Source organism: Pseudophryne corroboree, chromosome 1, assembly GCF_028390025.1.
Source record: "Pseudophryne corroboree isolate aPseCor3 chromosome 1, aPseCor3.hap2, whole genome shotgun sequence".
Taxonomy (NCBI): Eukaryota; Metazoa; Chordata; class Amphibia; order Anura; family Myobatrachidae; genus Pseudophryne; species Pseudophryne corroboree.
In genome coordinates, this window is record NC_086444.1 from 447,843,244 (window position 1) to 447,864,212 (window position 20,969).

At 49.4% G+C, this 20,969-nt stretch overlaps 1 protein-coding gene across 6 annotated transcripts in view; it reads left to right on the plus strand.

Moving 5' to 3' along the window:
- The first annotated feature begins 1,547 nt into the window (after positions 1-1,547).
- Positions 1,548-20,969, plus strand: part of C1H14orf93 (chromosome 1 C14orf93 homolog) — a 77,003-nt gene continuing 57,581 nt past the window's right edge. For 2 of the 6 annotated variants that reach the window (XM_063913561.1, XM_063913560.1), the window contains exons 1-2: positions 2,448-2,730; positions 9,283-9,395. Coding sequence is in view for 3 of the 6 variants with exons in the window: in XM_063913560.1 (XP_063769630.1) it covers positions 9,355-9,395 (41 nt within the window). In the remaining 3 variants the exon portion in view is untranslated. Of the gene's footprint in view, positions 1,653-1,928; positions 2,061-2,447; positions 2,731-9,282; positions 9,396-20,969 lie in introns of those variants that run through there. The other 4 variants (XM_063913564.1, XM_063913559.1, XM_063913558.1 and 1 more) reach the window with 3 other exon arrangements.

A 20,969-nucleotide genomic window follows, 5' to 3' on the forward strand; every position in this document is an offset into this window, starting at 1 on the left:
GGCTACGTGGTCCTCCGGGAACATGTTCGTAAGGTTCTATGCCTTCGATACTGCCGCTTCCCAGGATGCTTCTTTTGGACGCCGGGTTCTTGTGCCCGCTACAGTGCGTCCCCTCCCATAAGGAACTGCTTTAGGACATCCCCATTGTCCAGACTTGTGGAGCCCAGTGTACCCCGCAGCAGAAAACGAGTTTTATGGTAAGAACTTACCCTTGTTAAAACTCTTTCTGCGAGGTACACTGAGCTCCACAAGGCGCCCACCCTGACGCACTTAGCTTCTTTGGGTTGATATGGCATTAGCCGCTGACACTTCTCTTGTCGTGAGAGTGTGGTGTATGTGGCTACTAACCGTTGTCGTCTCTTTTCCTGCTACTGCATTGGGCTGGTTAACTAAACTGAGCTCCTGTGCTGGGAGGCGGGGTTATAGAGGAGGCGGCGCTGTGCATTCTGGGAACAATCAAAGCTTTGAGCCTGTTGGTGCCTCGGATCAAGATCCTACTCTACACCCCATTGTCCAGACTTGTGGAGCCCAGTGTACCTCGCAGAAAGAGTTTTAACAAGGGTAATTTCTTACCATAAAACTCGTTGTTTTAATTATTCATTCATTTTGAAAATGCCAATCTTCAAAATTCCATAGTCAGGTCAGCATTACAGGTTAAATTCTTTGCTTTTTGATCAATTGGTTCGAGGTTTTGTTCTATTGCTTTGCTAAAGCTGTGACCTGAGAATTCATTATGTTTACAATTTTTTTCATCAATAATCTATCATTTAATATTATAAAACATTCAACATGTTAACTGCAGAAAATAACAGAACTGAAAGGGGTGAGACTTAAAATTCATCTTATTTCTGTGTGCAAAGCATTATCACATTCAAAAGGGGGGACTAGATGGCTCCCAAAGTGGGGATTCAATTGACGGCAACTTGTTCGCTGGGCTGGTTTCCCAAAACACTTGCCGCACTTTATGGCACCGGGATTTTGTTAAAAAGTGTTTGCTACCCCATACGGTAGCGAGCACTTTTGAGTGAAATGGGTGTGAATCCAGCAGGGCCAAGGGTGTGAATGGGGCTGCCGTTGAAGCAGCAATGGCGATTCACCCCCATCGTTGACAAGTGAATTCCCCCAAAGTGTCTATTTTTGTAAAAAACAAAACTATTTTCAGGAGGCAATGTAACTAACTATAAAGAGAAAAGCACAAAATAAAATTCACAATGAAAGTTTGGAAGGCTACAGCTCTGTGGCCACCTTATTGTAGCTGTGTGCAGTACATACCACTGGTACTTCTGAGTCATCATCATGAATACCTCTAGTGACCAGAGTTGCCACAATATTGCTACATTTTACCGAGCAGGACCCAGCTTCAGGTCACCATAATTACCCTTGCGTATAAAATAATAGTTATACTGTCACATGAAATGGTTTCATTTTAAAATGACCACTTAAATACTTATTGGCCAGTGAATAGTACACTGTAGTGATGCATTTGTGCAATTCATTAGAATGCACAGAATTCCCCTGCAGGGCCCCTGCACACGCAGTGCTCGCCCCCCTCCCCCACCACCAATCAGTGGCCAGGAGAGGCGTGTACCCGCCGTGCACCCGTCTGTGCACACACAGCGCCAGGAATACAAAGGGGACACGCTGACCTTCCCGTATCCTTTCCTGTGCACCAGGTGTAGGCCCTTTCTGTGGGGCATGGACCCCAGGAGCTGCTGTGTACACGGGCATGGTGTGCTCTTGGCGCAGGTATCTCCCATCCCCTCTCTCTGTAGTGTATATGTGCTGTACGTGCCTCCCCCTCCCCCCATTGCCGCCGTCGCTGGTGTACTTCCCTCTATCGCCTGCTCTGTGTGTTACATGTGTGCCGGGCTGGGGAGGGGGATGCATGCTGGGGCAGCGGGCTGAGCGCGGCGCTCCACAGGGGCAGCAGTGGTAGTGGGGTGATGGTGCCTGGGTCGGGGCCGGCCGCAGCCCGAGCAGCAGTCTGTGTATTCTACATTGTCATTTCTAGTATCACTGCGCAGAACGTCATCCTATATCACCCAGCGCTGCCTGTGCCGGTAATGGGCGCATCTCTGGCCGCGGTATTACATCCACCTGCTCCCGTCCCCCGTGCTGTACACGCTGCTGCGCTAGGTGCGGTGGTCTGGGAGCGTTCGTTAGCTGGCAGCCACAGGGTTAATGGATGAGGGGTCCAGGCTAGCGTTCTTCCATTGGACGCCACTGTGTGCGGCTGCCGGGGGCGGGTCTGAGGTATCTCTCCGCCCGTGCTGTCTGATTGACAGCGGCCGCAGCGAATAGGCAGTAGCTGCTCTGTCTGAGGCGGCTGGGCAGCTGCGCGCGCGCCATGTACACGGACCCCTGTATGCCGCGCGTACATCCGATCGGTCACGTGAAGCACAGCGTATACTGACCACGCCCACACGTGCGTCAGCATGCAAGGAACGCGCGGGGAGTTTAAAACGCAGCGCTGCAGCATCAGCAACAGCGAGTGTTGTTGCTACTAGCGGCCCGTGCCGCGCCAGCACAGCGCACACCCGGCATCGGCGGCATGGTTAATGTGTCTCTGGCCGAGCCGTGAGACCGGGGCACCCGGAACAGGGATCCCACGAACTTACCCGGTGTAGTTCTCTGAAGATCCCGCTTATAAAGCAGTGAGGCCCCCGTTATTAGCTGGTTTCCCATGAGAACATTTGGATCTTGTTTTGCTCCCCTGCACAGAAGCATGGGGTGAGCATCATGGAGTCTGTTCATAAAACTGCACAATGCTTAGTTGTCTGCATATTTATGTGACACAGGTGTGCCATATCAGCATCTCAGCCCAACAATCGCCTCTGCTAGAGGCGTTCGCTGGGTGGGCCGCCGTTTTGGGGGTGCGGTCCGGGCAACGCAGGCGTGCTCGGACTGTGTGGGGGTCGGGCGGCTGCGTGACATGCAGCCACTGTGACGCGGAGAGCGACGGGTAGCTCCCTGCCAGTGCGCAGGAGCTGCGCTGGTAGGGAGCTACTGTTCAGGTACAAAAGCATCGCCGCCGTGCAATGCTTTTGTACCTGAGTGGCGGGGGGGTCGGGCCAGACATGCGGGGCGGTCTAGCCCTGTGCTGGGCGTTCCCCCGCATGTCAGGGTGGCTGATCTGCACGGCTACGATCAGGTCTGAATCAGGCCCTTTGTACATCCAGGCTTTGAACTATGCATGCTTGGAAATCACATCAGGCACATGTGCAGCCTACATTAGTGGGAGGATTATGTGAGTTCTGCACGGACTTCTTTTTGTAAAACATGTAAGAAAATAAAAAAATTCACATGGATAAGGATTTTTAATTTCTCCACACAAGGGGTTGGTTCATGTGAAAATTTCAAACGATCACAGAGAAATTTAAAATAATAATATTTCTCTGACGTCCTAGTGGATGCTGGGACTCCGTCAGGACCATGGGGATTAGCGGCTCCGCAGGAGACAGGGCACAAAAATAAAAGCTTTAGGACTAGGTGGTGTGCACTGGCTCCTCCCCCTATGACCCTCCTCCAAGCCTCAGTTAGGTTTTTGTGCCCGTCCGAGCAGGGTGCAATCTAGGTGGCTCTCCTAAAGAGCTGCTTAGAAAAAGTTATTAGGTTTTTTATTTTCAGTGAGTCCTGCTGGCAACAGGCTCACTGCAACGAGTGACTTAGGGGAGAAGAAGTGAACTCACCTGCGTGCAGGATGGATTGGCTTCTTAGGCTACTGGACACCATTAGCTCCAGAGGGATCGAACACAGGCCCAGCCATGGAGTCCGGTCCCGGAGCCGCGCCGCCGACCCCCTTCAGATGCCGAAAAGTGAAGAGGTCCAGAAACCGGCGGCAGAAGACTTTTCAGTCTTCATGAGGTAGCGCACAGCACTGCAGCTGTGCGCCATTGTTGTCAGCACACTTCACACCAGCGTTCACTGAGGGTGCAGGGCGCTGGGGGGGGGGGGGCGCCCTGGGCAGCAATGATAATACCTTGTTCTGGCTAAAAATACATCACATATAGCCCCTGGGGCTATATGGATGTATTTAACCCCTGCCAGGTCTCACAAACACCAGGAGAAGAGCCCGCCGGAATAGGGGGCGGGGCCTATCTCCTCAGCACACAGCGCCATTTTCCTGCACAGCTCCGCTGCGAGGAAGGCTCCCAGGACTCTCCCCTGCACTGCACTACAGAAACAGGGTAAAAAAACAGAGAGGGGGGGCACTTTTTTGGCGATATTGATATATTAAGCTGCTATAAAGGAAACAACACTTCTGTAGGGTTGTTCCTATATATTTATAGCGCTTGGGTGTGTGCTGGCAAACTCTCCCTCTGTCTCCCCAAAGGGCTAGTGGGGTCCTGTCTTCGATAAGAGCATTCCCTGTGTGTCTGCTGTGTGTCGGTACGTGTGTGTCGACATGTATGAGGACGATGTTGGTGTGGAGGCGGAGCAATTGCCGGTAATGGTGATGTCACCCCCTAGGGAGTCGACACCGGAATGGATGGCTTTGTTTATGGAATTACGTGATAATGTCAGCACGTTACAAAAATCAGTTGACGACATGAGACGGCCGGCAAACCAGTTAGTACCTGTCCAGGCGTCTCAGACACCGTCAGGGGCTGTAAAACGCCCTTTACCTCAGTCGGTCGACACAGACCCAGACACGGACACCGAATCTAGTGTCGACGGTGAAGAAACGTATTTTCCAGTAGGGCCACACGTTATATGATCACGGCAATGAAGGAGGCTTTGCATATCTCTGATACTGCAAGTACCACAAAAAGGGGTATTATGTGGGGTCTGAAAAAACTACCTGTAGTTTTTCCTGAATCAGAGGAATTGAATGAAGTGTGTGATGAAGCGTGGGTTAACCCCGATAGAAAACTGCTAATTTCAAAGAAGTTATTGGCATTATATCCTTTCCCGCCAGAGGTTAGGGCGCGCTGGGAAACACCCCCTAGGGTGGATAAGGCACTCACACGCTTATCAAAACAAGTGGCGTTACCGTCTCCTGAAACGGCCGCCCTCAAGGATCCAGCTGATAGGAGGCTGGAAACTACCCTGAAAAGTATATACACTCATACTGGTGTTATACTGCGACCAGCCATCGCCTCTGCATGGATGTGCAGTGCTGGGGTGGTTTGGTCGGATTCCCTGACTGAAAATATTGATACCCTGGATAGGGACAGTATTTTATTGACTATAGAGCAATTAAAGGATGCTTTTCTTTATATGCGAGATGCTCAGAGGGATATTTGCACTCTGGCATCGAGAGTAAGTGCGATGTCCATATCTGCCAGAAGAAGTTTATGGACGCGACAGTGGTCAGGTGATGCGGATTCCAAACGGCATATGGAAGTATTGCCGTATAAAGGGGAGGAATTATTTGGGGTCGGTCTATCGGATTTGGTGGCCACGGCAACAGCCGGGAAATCCACCTTTTTACCTCAGGTCCCCTCCCAACAGAAAAAGACACCGTCTTTTCAGCCGCAGTCCTTTCGTTCCTATAAGAACAAGCGGGCAAAAGGACAGTCATATCTGCCCCGAGGCAAAGAAAGGGTAAGAGAGTGCACCAAGCAGCTCCCTCCCAGGAGCAGAAGCCCTCCCCGGCTTCTGCAAAGCCCTCAGCATGACGTTGGGGCTTTACAAGCGGACTCAGGGGCGGTGGGGGGTCGACTCAAGAATTTCAGCGCACAGTGGGCTCACTCACAGGTGGACCCCTGGATCCTGCAGGTAGTATCTCAGGGTTACAGGTTGGAATTCGAGAAGTCTCCCCCTCGCCGGTTCCTAAAGTCTGCTCTGCCATCGTCTCCCTCAGACAGGGCGACGGTATTGGAAGCCATTCACAAGCTGTATTCTCAGCAGGTGATAGTCAAGGTACCCCTCCTACAACAGGGAAAGGGGTATTATTCCACACTATTTGTGGTACCGAAGCCGGACGGCTCGGTAAGACCTATTCTAAATCTGAAATCTTTGAACCTGTACATACAAAAATTCAAGTTCAAGATGGAGTCACTCAGAGCAGTGATAGCGAATCTGGAAGAAGGGGACTTTATGGTGTCCCTGGACATCAAGGATGCTTACCTGCATGTCCCAATTTGCCCTTCACATCAAGGGTACCTCAGGTTCGTGGTGCAAAACTGTCATTATCAGTTTCAGACGCTGCCGTTTGGATTGTCCACGGCACCTCGGGTCTTTACCAAGGTAATGGCCGAAATGATGTTTCTTCTGCGAAGAAAAGGCGTATTAATTATCCCTTACTTGGACGATCTCCTGATAAGGGCAAGGTCCAGAGAACAGCTGGGGGACGTAGTAGCACTAACCCAAGTAGTGCTGCAACAGCACGGGTGGATTCTGAATTTTCCAAAATCTCAATTGACCCCGACGACACGTCTGCTGTTCCTGGGAATGATTCTGGACACGGTTCAGAAAAAGGTGTTTCTTCCGGAGGAGAAAGCCAGGGAGTTATCCGAACTTGTCAGGAACCTCCTAAAACCAGGAAAAGTGTCTGTGCATCAATGCACAAGAGTCCTGGGAAAAATGGTGGCTTCTTACGAAGCGATTCCATTCGGCAGATTCCACGCACGAACTTTTCAGTGGGATCTGCTGGACAAATGGTCCGGATCGCGTCTGCAGATGCATCAGCGGATAACTTTGTCTCCACGGACAAGGGTGTCTCTTCTGTGGTGGTTGCAGAGTGCTCATCTGTTAGAGGGCCGCAGATTCGGCATACAGGACTGGGTCCTGGTGACCACGGATGCCAGTCTGAGAGGCTGGGGAGCGGTCACACAGGGAAGAAACTTCCAGGGAGTGTGGTCAAGCCTGGAGATGTCTCTTCACATAAATATACTGGAGCTAAGAGCGATTTACAATGCTCTAAGCCTGGCAAAACCCCTGCTTCAGGGTCAGCCGGTGTTGATCCAGTCGGACAACATCACGGCAGTCGCCCACGTAAACAGACAGGGCGGCACAAGAAGCAGGAGGGCAATGGCAGAAGCTGCAAGGATTCTTCGCTGGGCGGAAGATCATGGATAGCACTGTCAGCAGTGTTCATTCCGGGAGTGGACAACTGGGAAGCGGACTTCCTCAGCAGACACGATCTACACCCGGGAGAGTGGGGACTTCATCCAGAAGTCTTCCACATGATTGTGAACCGTTGGGAAAAACCAAAGGTGGATATGATGGCGTCCCGCCTCAACAAAAAACTGGACAGGTATTGCGCCAGGTCAAGAGACCCTCAGGCAATAGCTGTGGACGCTCTGGTAACACCGTGGGTGTTCCAGTCAGTGTATGTGTTTCCTCCTCTGCCTCTCATACCAAAAGTACTGAGAATTATACGGCAAAGGGGAGTAAGAACGATACTCGTGGCTCCGGATTGGCCAAGAAGAACTTGGTACCCGGAACTTCAGGAGATGCTCACGGAAGATCCGTGGCCTCTACCTCTAAGACGGGACCTGCTTCAGCAGGGACCGTGTCTATTCCAAGACTTACCGCGGCTGCGTTTGACGGCATGGCGGTTGAACGCCGAATTCTAAGGGAAAAAGGCATTCCGGAAGAGGTCATCCCTACCCTGGTAAAAGCCAGGAAGGAGGTGACTGCACAACATTATCACCGCATTTGGAGAAAATATGTTGCGTGGTGTGAGGCCAGGAAGGCCCCGACGGAGGAATTTCAACTGGGTCGATTCCTACATTTCCTGCAAACAGGATTGTCTATGGGCCTCAAATTAGGGTCCATTAAGGTTCAAATTTCGGCCCTGTCGATTTTCTTCCAGAAAGAATTGGCTTCAGTTCCTGAAGTCCAGACTTTTGTAAAAGGAGTACTACATATACAGCCCCCGGTTGTGCCCCCAGTGGCTCCGTGGGATCTTAATGTAGTTTTGGATTTTCTCAAATCCCATTGGTTTGAGCCACTCAAATCGGTGGATTTGAAATATCTTACATGGAAAGTAACCATGCTACTGGCCCTGGCTTCAGCCAGGAGAGTGTCAGAATTGGCGGCTTTATCGTATAAAAGCCCATATCTGATTTTCCATTCGGACAGGGCAGAACTGCGGACGCGTCCTCAGTTTCTGCCTAAGGTGGTTTCAGCGTTTCACCTGAACCAGCCTATTGTGGTGCCTGCGGCTACTAGCGATTTGGAGGATTCCAAGTTGCTGGACGTTGTCAGGGCATTGAAAATATATATTTCAAGGACGGCTGGAGTCAGAAAATCTGACTCGCTGTTTATACTGTATGCACCCAACAAGCTGGGTGCTCCTGCTTCTAAGCAGACGATTGCTCGTTGGATTTGTAGCACAATTCAGGCCTGCCACAGCCTAAATCTATCAAGGCCCATTCCACAAGGAAGGTGGGCTCATCTTGGGCGGCTGCCCGAGGGGTCTCGGCATTACAACTCTGCCGAGCAGCTACGTGGTCGGGGGAGAACACGTTTGTAAAATTCTACAAATTTGATACCCTGGCTAAAGAGGACCTGGAGTTCTCTCATTCGGTGCTGCAGAGTCATCCGCACTCTCCCGCCCGTTTGGGAGCTTTGGTATAATCCCCATGGTCCTGACGGAGTCCCAGCATCCACTAGGACGTCAGAGAAAATAAGATTTTACTTACCGATAAATCTATTTCTCGTAGTCCGTAGTGGATGCTGGGCGCCCATCCCAAGTGCGGATTGTCTGCAATACTTGTACATAGTTATTGTTACAAAAAAAATCGGGTTGTTATTGTTGTGAGCCGTCTGTTCAGAGGCTCCTACGTTTGTCATACTGTTAACTGGGTTCAGATCACAGGTTGTACGGTGTGATTGGTGTGGCTGGTATGAGTCTTACCCGGGATTCAAAATCCTTCCTTATTGTGTACGCTCGTCCGGGCACAGTATCCTAACTGAGGCTTGGAGGAGGGTCATAGGGGGAGGAGCCAGTGCACACCACCTAGTCCTAAAGCTTTTATTTTTGTGCCCTGTCTCCTGCGGAGCCGCTAATCCCCATGGTCCTGACGGAGTCCCAGCATCCACTACGGACTACGAGAAATAGATTTATCGGTAAGTAAAATCTTATTTATTTTATTTAGTACTTTTTCCCCAGCAGGACTCAAAGTGCTTTACAGATTCAGTGAACACAATGCAGAGATTTAGATTTACATAAAATACAGAACCATGAATATAGGGGCTGATTCGGCAAAATCAGCGACTGGACCCATGCATGCATGCACAGGTCCAGTCCTGCGCATGTGCCCGCATTTAATGCGGGTGACCCACAGTAATTGCAAATGCCTCTGCCTGATTAACAACGCTATTTTCTAGGCGGAAACGGAGTATTACGGTTGGTGGCGCTTAACAGACGGGAGCCATCTTGTGCGCACTGCAGAAGTTACAATGTGCAAGATAAGCAATACATGGAAATATGGCATTCAAGGGTAAAAGCCACTAACATGTTATCCATTGCATTAATAGTTCAATGTGCTATTCATGCTGTCCTTTGAAAGTACCAGATGAAGCTGCCACCTAGGACGCACTATGCAGGTTACAGTGGGCGTAATGAGCAATTAATAGAAATGTAACAGTAGTATTGGGAAGAAGGGGGACAGTTAGGGGTATATTCAATTAAAGTCGGATCCATTCCGACATGTATTTGTCGGAATGGATCCGACAACCCCTATTCAATCCCATCTTAATTCGACTTTCTCTATCGTCCTAGTGGATGCTGGGGTTCCTGAAAGGACCATGGGGAATAGCGGCTCCGCAGGAGACAGGGCACAAAAGTAAAGCTTTCCGATCAGGTGGTGTGCACTGGCTCCTCCCCCTATGACCCTCCTCCAAGCCAGTTAGATTTTTGTGCCCGGCCGAGAAGGGTGCAATCTAGGTGGCTCTCCTAAAGAGCTGCTTAGAAAAGTTTAGCTTAGGTTTTTTATTTTACAGTGAGTCCTGCTGGCAACAGGATCACTGCAACGAGGGACTTAGGGGAGAAGAAGTGAACTCACCTGCGTGCAGGATGGATTGGCTTCTTGGCTACTGGACATCAGCTCCAGAGGGACGATCACAGGTACAGCCTGGATGGTCACCGGAGCCTTGCCGCCGGCCCCCTTGCAGATGCTGAAGTAAGAAGAGGTCCAGAATCGGCGGCAGAAGACTCCTCAGTCTTCTAAAGGTAGCGCACAGCACTGCAGCTGTGCGCCATTTTCCTCTCAGCACACTTCACACGGCAGTCACTGAGGGTGCAGGGCGCTGGGAGGGGGGCGCCCTGGGAGGCAAATGAATACCTATTTTGGCTAAAAATACCTCACATATAGCCTCCGGAGGCTATATGGAGATATTTAACCCCTGCCAGAATCCGTTAAGAGCGGGAGACGAGGCCGCCGAAAAAGGGGCGGGGCCTATCTCCTCAGCACACAGCGCCATTTTCCCTCACAGAAAGGCTGGAGGGAAGGCTCCCAGGCTCTCCCCTGCACTGCACTACAGAAACAGGGTTAAAACAGAGAGGGGGGGCACTAAATTGGCGTTAGAAATATATAAAAAAGATGCTATAAGGGAAAACACTTATATAAGGTTGTCCCTATATAATTATAGCGTTTTTGGTGTGTGCTGGTAAACTCTCCCTCTGTCTCTCCAAAGGGCTAGTGGGTCCTGTCCTCTATCAGAGCATTCCCTGTGTGTGTGCTGTGTGTCGGTACGTGTGTGTCGACATGTATGAGGACGATGTTGGTGAGGAGGCGGAGCAATTGCCTGTAATGGTGATGTCACTCTCTAGGGAGTCGACACCGGAATGGATGGCTTATTTAGGGAATTACGTGATAATGTCAACACGCTGCAAGGTCGGTTGACGACATGAGACGGCCGACAAACAATTAGTACCGGTCCAGACGTCTCAAAAACACCGTCAGGGGTTTTAAAACGCCCGTTTACTTTAGTCGGTCGACACAGACAGGGACACTGAATCCAGTGTCGACGGTGAATAAACAAACGTATTCCTTATTAGGGCCACACGCTAAAGGCAATGAAGGAGGTGTTACATATTTCTGATACTACAAGTACCACAAAAGAGGGTATTATGTGGGATGTGAAAAAACTACCGTAGTTTTTCCTGAATCAGATAAATTAAATAAAGTGTGTGATGATGCGTGGGTTCCCCCCGATAGAAAATTATGGGCGGTATACCCTTTCCCGCCAGAAGTTAGGGCGCGTTGGGAAACACCCCTTAGGGTGGATAAGGCGCTCACACGCTTATCAAAACAAGTGGCGGTACCGTCTATAGATAGGGCCGTCCTCAAGGACCAGCTGACAGGAGGCTGGAAAATACCATAAAAAGTATATACACACATACTGGTGTTATACTGCGACCAGCGATCGCCTCAGCCTGGATGTGCAGAGCTGGGGTGGCTTGGTCGGATTCCCTGACTAAAAATATTGATACCCTTGACAGGGACAGTATTTTATTGACTATAGAGCATTTAAAGGATGTTTCTTTTTCATCCACTAGGGGTCACTGGAGTACTCTTGGGATATGGACGGCTTCCACCGGAAGAAGGCACTGAATAAATTAATTTTGAGACTACTCCTCCCCTCCATATCCTGCAGCACTTCAGTGTTTTTTCTGTGCTCGACACAGTTAGAAGGCATAGTGGAGCTCGTCCACAAAGTATTGGAATTTTTTCTAAGTTTTTTTTTTCTTCAATTTCCACGTCCTTTCCCCCCTTCTAACAGGCGTGGGTCAGGGACAGTGGAAGCGGCTGAGTAGCCGTGAGTGTCGGACCTCTCTGTAAAGAGCTCCCTCACTCCACTTGCAGGCTGCCTGCAGGAAAGCTGGACGGAGCTTGGATGAAAGCCCCGTCATAGACTTTTGTCACGGTCCAGGTATGTTGGGTTGGGGCGGTCAGCGCTTGCTGCCGCTCCACTGTTGGGGATTGTTGGGTACTCACCGCTGCCCGGAGCGCGTGTACATGGGCCGCTTCACGGTCCATGCGGCGCGCTCTCACTCTCCGGCTCCCAGCATCCTAAGAGACCGCTGTTCCCTGCGCAGCAGCAGCGCTGCTTGGCTACACAGACACGCCGCTATGCTGTGTGTGGCGGGCGGGAGCACGTGTGCATAGGCCGCTCCACGGCTCTATGCAGCACGCTCTCTGCTTCCGCCATCCGCCCGCAGCAGCCGAGGAGTTCCGTTGTCCGGGGTCTACAGGACAGGCCGCTCACACGGCCCTTTGCAAAACTTCCACAGGCCCAGACCCGGTGCTGTACACGGAGGTCGTGGGAGTGGGGGGGGGAGACTTTAACAGTATTTGGCAGTGTCAAGCTTTTAGGAAAGACTTGGTGCTTAGTATGTTTAATGTTCTCCTGTCTGTTCCAGGTTTCCTATTTTACATCTCGGCTAAGAGTGGTACTAGGGGAATTTTGGGGTCAGTTTTCGTATTGCTGGCAGGCACTGCACTTGCCTAGATATATACCAGGAACTTTGGTGTTATTACTGAGTCGTGCAGTCTGTCTGTGTGGAGTTTGTATTGTCTGTCTTCATAATGAGTAAGACACCAGCAAAATCTAAGAAACATTTGTTATGTCATGTCTGTAAGAGTGTGTTGCCTGATGGATCCACCACATGTACAGCATGTGTTGTTAATACAGCCATAAATACGATTTCCATTCCAGAAGTAAAGCCAGCATCTCAGGACCCTCCATGGGCTTTACTTGCAGATGTATTAGTTGGTTTACAATCAGAGCTGGCCGCCTCTCGTGAAGAAAGAGAGGCGGCAAGATCTGAGTTTAAGATGAGACCATTTGAGTTACCTGGGGAGTCTCAAACTGGTCATAAGTCCACCTTGAGTGGAAAAGATAAGTTTCCTTTTCCTACTAATTTTCCTGTCTCTGGGATACTAGATCTCACTGAACAGGAGTATGAGTAGGGCGAAATAGAACAACAGTCAGAAGGTGACGACTTTGACAGCCCAGGTATTGACAATCTCATCAGAGCAGTTCGTCAGTCGCTGGAGTTTACGGAAACTGAGGAGCCACTGACGAATGATGAAGTAGTCTTTACTAAACGACAGAGATCTCCGATGTGTTTCCCTATCTCGGAATCTCTTAATAAAATGTTACTGGAGTCACGGAAAAATCCGGACAAACGGTTTTCTATTCCTCGTAGATTTAAATCGAGTTACCCGTTTCCAGAGGCCATGACAGCTACATGGGAGAACCCACCATTGGTGGATTCATCCGTATCTAAACTTACGAGGAAGTTAACCATACCAGTACCAACTGCTACTACGCTTAAAGACCCTGCAGATCGTAAAATAGAGGCTATGCTAAGGTCCATGTATACAGCAACTGGAGTGCTGTTAAGACCTGGGTTGGTTGGCATTTGGGTTACTAAAGCTTTAATGGTATGGATAAAAGAGCTCAAATCGGCTCTGCAAGAGGATCATCTTATACTTCTCGCGGATCAAATCTGGGAAGCTGCTGAATATCTATGTACAGCTTCTACTGACGTCTGTCAGCTTACTTCTCGCCTGTCCTCATCGCTAGTCACAGTACGACGAGCACTTTGGCTGCGTTCGTGGCAGGCGGAGACGGAGGTTAAAAAAGGTATAGAGGCATTGCCTTATGATGGCGAGAAACTTTTTGGTCCTGAATTGGACAAATGGATTTCTGAGGCTACTGGAGGGAAGTCTGTTTTTCTTCCATCGCCTACAACTATACCTAAACGGAAATATTCTGGTCCGGCGTTCAAATCCTTTAGAACTCAGCCCTTTCGTGGGCAGGGAGGAGCAGTCACGCCGGGCAGAAGAGGTCGGGGACGTAGTGCCCGACAATCCAATGCACGTCGTCAAGACACCAAGACCACTAACAAACCAGTGGCATGACGGGCTCCCAGCCCATCTCGGATCTCCAATTGTGGGAGCACGCCTTCAGAGCTTTCAGGGGGCGTGGCTGCAGACGTCCACAGATGGGTGGATCCGCAATTTAGTATTAGAGGGTTACAAAATAGAGTTCGATTATCTTCCGACAGGAAGATTTTTCACGACAGGACTGCCTGTGTCGGACGACAAGAAAGCAGTTCTGCAGGTTGCCATTCAGTCTCTGCTGAATGCTGCAGTGATAATTCCGGTCCCTGTGCAGGAACAGGGGCAGGGTTATTATTCCAGTCTGTTTCTGGTACCAAAACCAGATGGCTCAGTCAGGCCAATATTGAACCTAAAAGGTCTCAATCATTACGTCACTTACCACAGATTCAAGATGGAATCTCTCAGGTCAGTAATTGCAGGGTTAGAGCCACAGGAATTCATGATTGCACTAGATCTCAAGGATGCGTATTTGCACATTCCGATCTGGCCACCTCACCAGAGTTTCTTAAGGTTTGCGATAAGGCGAGACCATTACCAATTTCAGGCTCTACCGTTTGGCCTCTCATCAGCGCCTCGGGTATTCACCAAGGTAATGTCCGTGATGACAGCTCATCTCAGGTCCCTAGGGGTAATAATTGTTCCGTATTTAGACGATCTACTCATAAAGGCTCTGTCTCAACAATTGCTTCTCCAACATGCCTTACTAACGTACAATGTACTAGTTCAGCACGGTTGGATAGTCAGTTTAAAGAAATCACATCTAATTCCGTGTCAACGACTTCAATTCCTAGGGATGATTCTCGATACAGTAAAACAAAGGGTTTTCCTGCCACAACAGAAAGTACAGGGCATTCGTCATCTGGTGCAATTAGTGCTCAAGCCACGCACAGTCTCAGTACATTTGTGCATTCGCCTTTTAGGCACAATGGTGGCGGCTTTCGAAGCACTTCAGTTCGGAAGATTTCACTCACGTCCGTTTCAACTGGAGGTGTTAGCACAGTGGTCGGGATCACATCTGCAGCTGCACCACAGGGTGAGGTTGTCACCACAAGTCAGGGTGTCTCTTCTCTGGTGGTTAAAAATACACAATCTATCTGCAGGGAGACGATTCGGCGTCGCGAATTGGATAATTCTGACAACAGACGCAAGTCTCAGAGGTTGGGGAGCTGTAGTTCAGAGTTATCGGCTCCAGGGCCTCTGGGCGGATCACGAAAGATCGCTATCCATAAATGTTCTGGAACTCAGGGCGATTTACAATGCTCTAAGACAAGCGGTGTACATGTTTCGTTTTCAGACTGTTCAGGTGCAGTCAGACAACGCGACGGCAGTCGCATACATAAACAAACAAGGAGGAACGAGAAGCCGCATGGCTATGCGGGAAGTAGCTCGGATCCTCAGATGGGCCGAATATCACCAGGTGATATTATCGGCAGTGTTCATTCCTGGAGTGGACAACTGGGAGGCAGATTTTCTCAGTCGTCGGGATTTTCATCCAGGAGAGTGGGCATTAAATCCAGAAGTATTTCAGATGTTGATCCAGAAGTGGGGTTACCCTCAGGTGGATCTAATGGCATCCCGCCACAATCATCAGGTGTCAAGATATGTGTCCAGAACAAGAGATCCAGGGGCAGTGGCGGTGGATGCTCTCACAGCCACGTGGCCATACAGCCTTGTGTATCTGTTTCCACCGTTTCCGCTGCTCCCGTTGGTGCTAAAACGGATCAAGAGAGGGTTCGTCACAGTCATTCTAATAGCGCCTCATTGGCCTCGGAGGGCTTGGTTCTCGGATCTCCTCGGGTTACTCGCAGACGATCCGTGGCCACTCCCACTACGTCCGGACCTGTTACAACAGGGTCCGTTCCTTTACCCCGATTTAGCGCGGCTGCGTTTGACGGGGTGGCTGTTGAAAAGGCCATCTTAAGGAAAGAGGGCATTCCTGAGTCTGTTATACCAACCATGGTACGAGCTAGGAAGCCGGTTACGGCAGCTCATTATTATAGAATTTGGCGTACTTATATAGGTTGGTGTGAAGCTCGGAAATTTCCGACATCGTCTTTTAAATTATCCCGTCTTTTGTTATTTTTACAAATGGGGTTAGATGGAGGACTACGTCTTTCCACACTAAAGGTGCAGGTATCTGCGTTGTCAATTTATTTTCAAAAGAAATTGGCCTCGTTGCAGTCAATACATACGTTTCTACAGGGTGTAAAGAGGATACAGCCTCCTTTCATTCCACCTACAGCACCATGGGACTTGAATCTGGTTTTAGATTTCTTACAGTCCGATTACTTTGAACCCTTACAACAAGTGGATATTAAATTTCTCACTTGGAAAACGATTTTTCTTTTAGCCTTAGCTTCGGCTAAGCGTGTTTCAGATTTGGGTGCCTTGTCATGCAAGTCACCGTATTTAATTTTTCATGATGACAGAGCGGAACTTCAGACGAATCCCGTTTTTCTACCAAAGGTAGTGTCGTCTTTTCACATCAATCAACCAATAGTAGTTCCTGTGTTAACAGGAGATTCTGGAACGTTGGATGTGGTTCGCGCATTGCGCATCTATGTTTCCCGAACGTCTACTGTGCGTAAGACAGATACGTTGTTTGTTCTCTATGACGCAGCTAAGAGGGGTTGGCCAGCCTCTAAGCAGACCTTATCCAGATGGATCAAACTGACTATACGTCAGGCTTACCTTTATGCTAAGTTACAGCCACCTACTTCAGTAACAGCTCATTCCACACGTTCTGTGGGGACGTCATGGGCAGCGAGTCGTGGGGCTTCTACGACACAGCTTTGCCGTGCGGCTACTTGGTCGTCAGTGCACACGTTTGTGCGCTTTTACAAGTTTGATACGTTCGCGGCATCAGCATCTAGCTTTGGCCGTTTAGTGTTACAAGTGCCAAACAGCTCTCCCGCCACGGAGGAGACTTTGGTACATCCCAAGAGTACTCCAGTGACCCCTAGTGGATGAAAAAGAAAATAGGATTTTGGTACTTACCAGGTAAATCCTTTTCTTTGAATCCATAGGGGGCACTGGACGCCCACCCAGAGCAGTTTACCTGTTTTAGGAGTCCAGTGGTTCTTATGGTAACACACTTTCACGACTGGTTTAAATTTAACAAGGGTTAATCAGTTATGGTGTCAACTGTTTAGTTGTCTGTTACGTTGTGTCAACTTTATTGTTGTCTGTGAGACTATATGTAATTCTCCTTTTGTCAATCTCTCTATCGATCCTGTTCGGCTCAGTAAAAAACACTGAAGTGCTGCAGGATATGGAGGGGAGGAGTAGTCTCAAAATTAATTTATTCAGTGCCTTCTTCCGGTGGAAGCCGTCCATATCCCAAGAGTACTCCAGTGCCCCCTATGGATTCAAAGAAAAGGATTTACCTGGTAAGTACCAAAATCCTATTATTTCTATATATGCGAGATGCACAGAGGGATATTTGCACTCTGGCATCAAGAGTAAATGCGATGTCCATATCTGCCAGAAGATGTTATGGACACGACAGTGGTCAGGTGATGCAGATTCCAAACGGCACAAAGGTGTATTGCCGTATAAAGGAAGAGGAGTTATTTGGGGTCGGTCCATCGGACCTGGTGGCCACGGCAACTGCTGGAAAATCCGCCGTTTTTACCCTAAGTCACATCTCTGCAGAAAAAGACACCGTCTTTTCAGCCTCAGTCCTTTCGTCCCTATAAGATCATATCTGCCCAGGGATAGAGGAAAGGGAAGAAGACTGCAGCAGGCAGCCCATTCCCAGGAACAGAAGCGTTCCACCGCTTCTGACAAGTTCTCAGCATGGCGCTGAGACCGTACAGGACCCCTGGATCCTACAAGTAGTATCCCAGGGGTACAGATTGGAATGTCGAGACGTTTCCCCTTCGCAGGCTCCTGAAGTCTTCTTTACCAAGGTCTCCCTCCGACAAGGAGGCAGTATGGGAAAAAATTCACAAGCTGTATTCCCAGCAGGTGATAATTAAATTACCCCTCCTACTACAAGAAAAGGGGTATTATTCCACACTATATTGTGGTACTGAAGCCAGAAGGCTAGGTGAGACTTATTCTAAAAAAAAAAAAAAAAAAAGTTTTTCAACACTTACAAAGGTTCAAATCAAGATGGAGTCACTCAGAGCAGTGATAACGAACCAGGAAGAAGGGGACTATATAGTGTCCCGGGACATCAGGGATGCTTACCTCTATGTCCCAAATTTGCCCTTCTCACTAAGGGTACCTCAGGTTCGTGGTGCAGAACTGTCACTATCAGTTTCAGACGCTGCCGTTTGGATTGTCCACGGCACCCCGGGTCTTTACCAAGGTAATGGCCGAAATGATGATTCTTCTTCGAAGAAAAGGCGTCTTAATTATCCCTTACTTGGACGATCTCCTGATAAGGGCATAGTCCAGGGAACAGTTGGAGGTCGGAGTAGCACTATCTCGGATACTGCTACAACAGCACGGGTGGATTCTAAATATTCCAAAATCGCAGCTGATCCCGACGACACGTCTGCTGTGCCTAGGGATGATTCTGGACACAGTCCAGAAAAAGGTGTTTCTCCCGGAAGAGAAAGCCAGGGAGTTATCCGAGCTAGTCAGGAACCTCCTAAAAACAGTGCATCATTGCACAAGGGTCCTGGTAAAAATGGTGGCTTCCTACGAAGCAATTCCATTCGGCAGATTTCACGCAAGAACTTTTCAGTGGGATCTGCTGGACAAATGGTCCGGATCGCATCTTCAGATGCATCAGCGGATAACCCTATATCCAAGGACAAGGGTGTCTCTCCTGTGGTGGTTATAGAGTGCTCATCTTCTAGAGGGCCGCAGATTCGGCATTCAGGATTGGATGCTGGTGACCACGGAGCCCAGCCCGAGAGGCTGGGGAGCAGTCACACAAGGAAAAAATTTCCAGGGAGTGTGATCAAGTCTGGAGACTTTTCTCCACATAAATATACTGGAGCTAAGGGTAAATTTATAATGCTCTAAGCTTAGCAAGACCTCTGCTTCAAGGTCAGCCGGTATTGATCCAGTGGGAAAAACATCACGGCAGTCGCCCACGTAAACAGACAGGGCGACACAAGAAGCAGGAGGGCAATGGCAAAAACTGCAAGGACTTTTCGCTGGGCGGAAAATCATGTGATAGCACTGTCAGCAGTGTTTCATCCCGGGAATGGAAACTGGGAAGCAGACTTCCTCAGCAGGCACGACCTCCACCCGGGAGAGTGGAAACTTCATCGGGAAGTTTTTTCCACATGATTGTAAACCGTTGGGAAATACCAAAGGTGGACATGATGGCGTCCCGTCTGAACAAAAAACGGGACAGGTATTGCGCCAGGTCAAGAGACCCTCAGGCAATAGCTGTGGACGTTCTGGTAACACCGTGGGTGTACCAGTCGGTGTATGTGTTCCCTCCTCTGCTTCTCATACCTAAGGTGCTGAGAATTATAAGACGTAGAGGAGTAAGAACTATACTCATGGCTCTGGATTGGCCAAGAAGGACTTGGTACCCGGAACTTCAAGAGATGCTTACAGAGGTCTTATGGCCTCTGCCGCTAAGAAGGGACTTGCTTCAGCAAGTACCATGTCTGTTCCAAGACTTACCGCAGCTGCGTTTGTCGGCATGGCGGTGGAAAGCCGGATCCTAAGGGAAAAAGGCATTCCGGAAGAGGTCATTCCTACCCTGATCAAAGCCAGAAAGGAGGTGACCGCACAACATTATCACCACATGTGGCGAAAATATGTTGCGTGGTGTGAGGACAGGAAGGCCCCACAAAGAAATTTCAACTCGGTCGTTTCCTGCATTTCCTGCAAACAGGAGTGTCTATGGGCCTCAAATTGGGGTCCATTAAGGTTCAAATTTCGGCCCTGTCGATTTTCTTCCAGAAAGAATTGGCTTCAGTTCCTGAAGTCCAGAAGTTTGTCAAGGGAGTATTGCATATACAACCCCCTTTTGTGCCTCCAGTGGCACTGTGGGATCTCAACGTAGTTCTGGGATTCCTCAAATCACATTGGTTTAAAACCAGTCAAATCTGTGGATTTGAAGCATCTCACATGAAAAATGACCATGCTCTTGGCCCTGGCCTGGACCAGGCGAGTGTCAAATTGGTGGTTTTTTCTCAAAAAAAGCCCATATCTGTTTGTCCATTCGGACAGGGCAGAGCTGCGGACTCGTCCCCAGTTCTCTCCCTAAGGTGGTGTCAGTGTTTCACCTGAACCAGCTTATTGTGGTGCCTTGCACCTACTAGGGACTTGGAGGACTCCAAGTTGCTAGATGTTGTCAGGGCCCTGAAAATATGTTCCAGGACGGCTGGAGTCAGGAAAACTGACTTGCTGTTATCCTGTATGCACCCAACAAACTGGGTGCTCTTGCTTCTAAGCAGACTATTGCTAGTTGGATGTGTAATACAATTCAGCTTGCACATTCTGTGGCAGGCCTGCCACAGCCAAAATATGTAAATGCCCATTCCACAAGGAAGGTGGGCTCATCTTGGGCGGCTGCCCGAGGGGTCTCGGCTTTACAACTTTGCCGAGCAGCTACTTGGTCAGGGGCAAACACGTTTGCTAAATTCTACAAATTTGATACCCTGGCTAAGGAGGACCTGGAGTTCTCTCATTCGGTGCTGCAGAGTCATCCGCACTCTCCCGCCCGTTTGGGAGCTTTGGTATAATCCCCATGGTCCTTTCAGGAACCCCAGCATCCACTAGGACGATAGAGAAAATAAGAATTTACTTACCGATAATTCTATTTCTCGGAGTCCGTAGTGGATGCTGGGCGCCCATCCCAAGTGCGGATTATCTGCAATACTTGTACATAGTTACAAAAATCGGGTTATTATTGTTGTGAGCCATCTTTTCAGAGGCTCCGCTGTTATCATACTGTTAACTGGGTTTAGATCACAAGTTGTACGGTGTGATTGGTGTGGCTGGTATGAGTCTTACCCGGGATTCAAAATTCCTCCCTTATTGTGTACGCTCGTCCGGGCACAGTACCTAACTGGCTTGGAGGAGGGTCATAGGGGGAGGAGCCAGTGCACACCACCTGATCGGAAAGCTTTACTTTTGTGCCCTGTCTCCTGCGGAGCCGCTATTCCCCATGGTCCTTTCAGGAACCCCAGCATCCACTACGGACTCCGAGAAATAGAATTATCGGTAAGTAAATTCTTATTT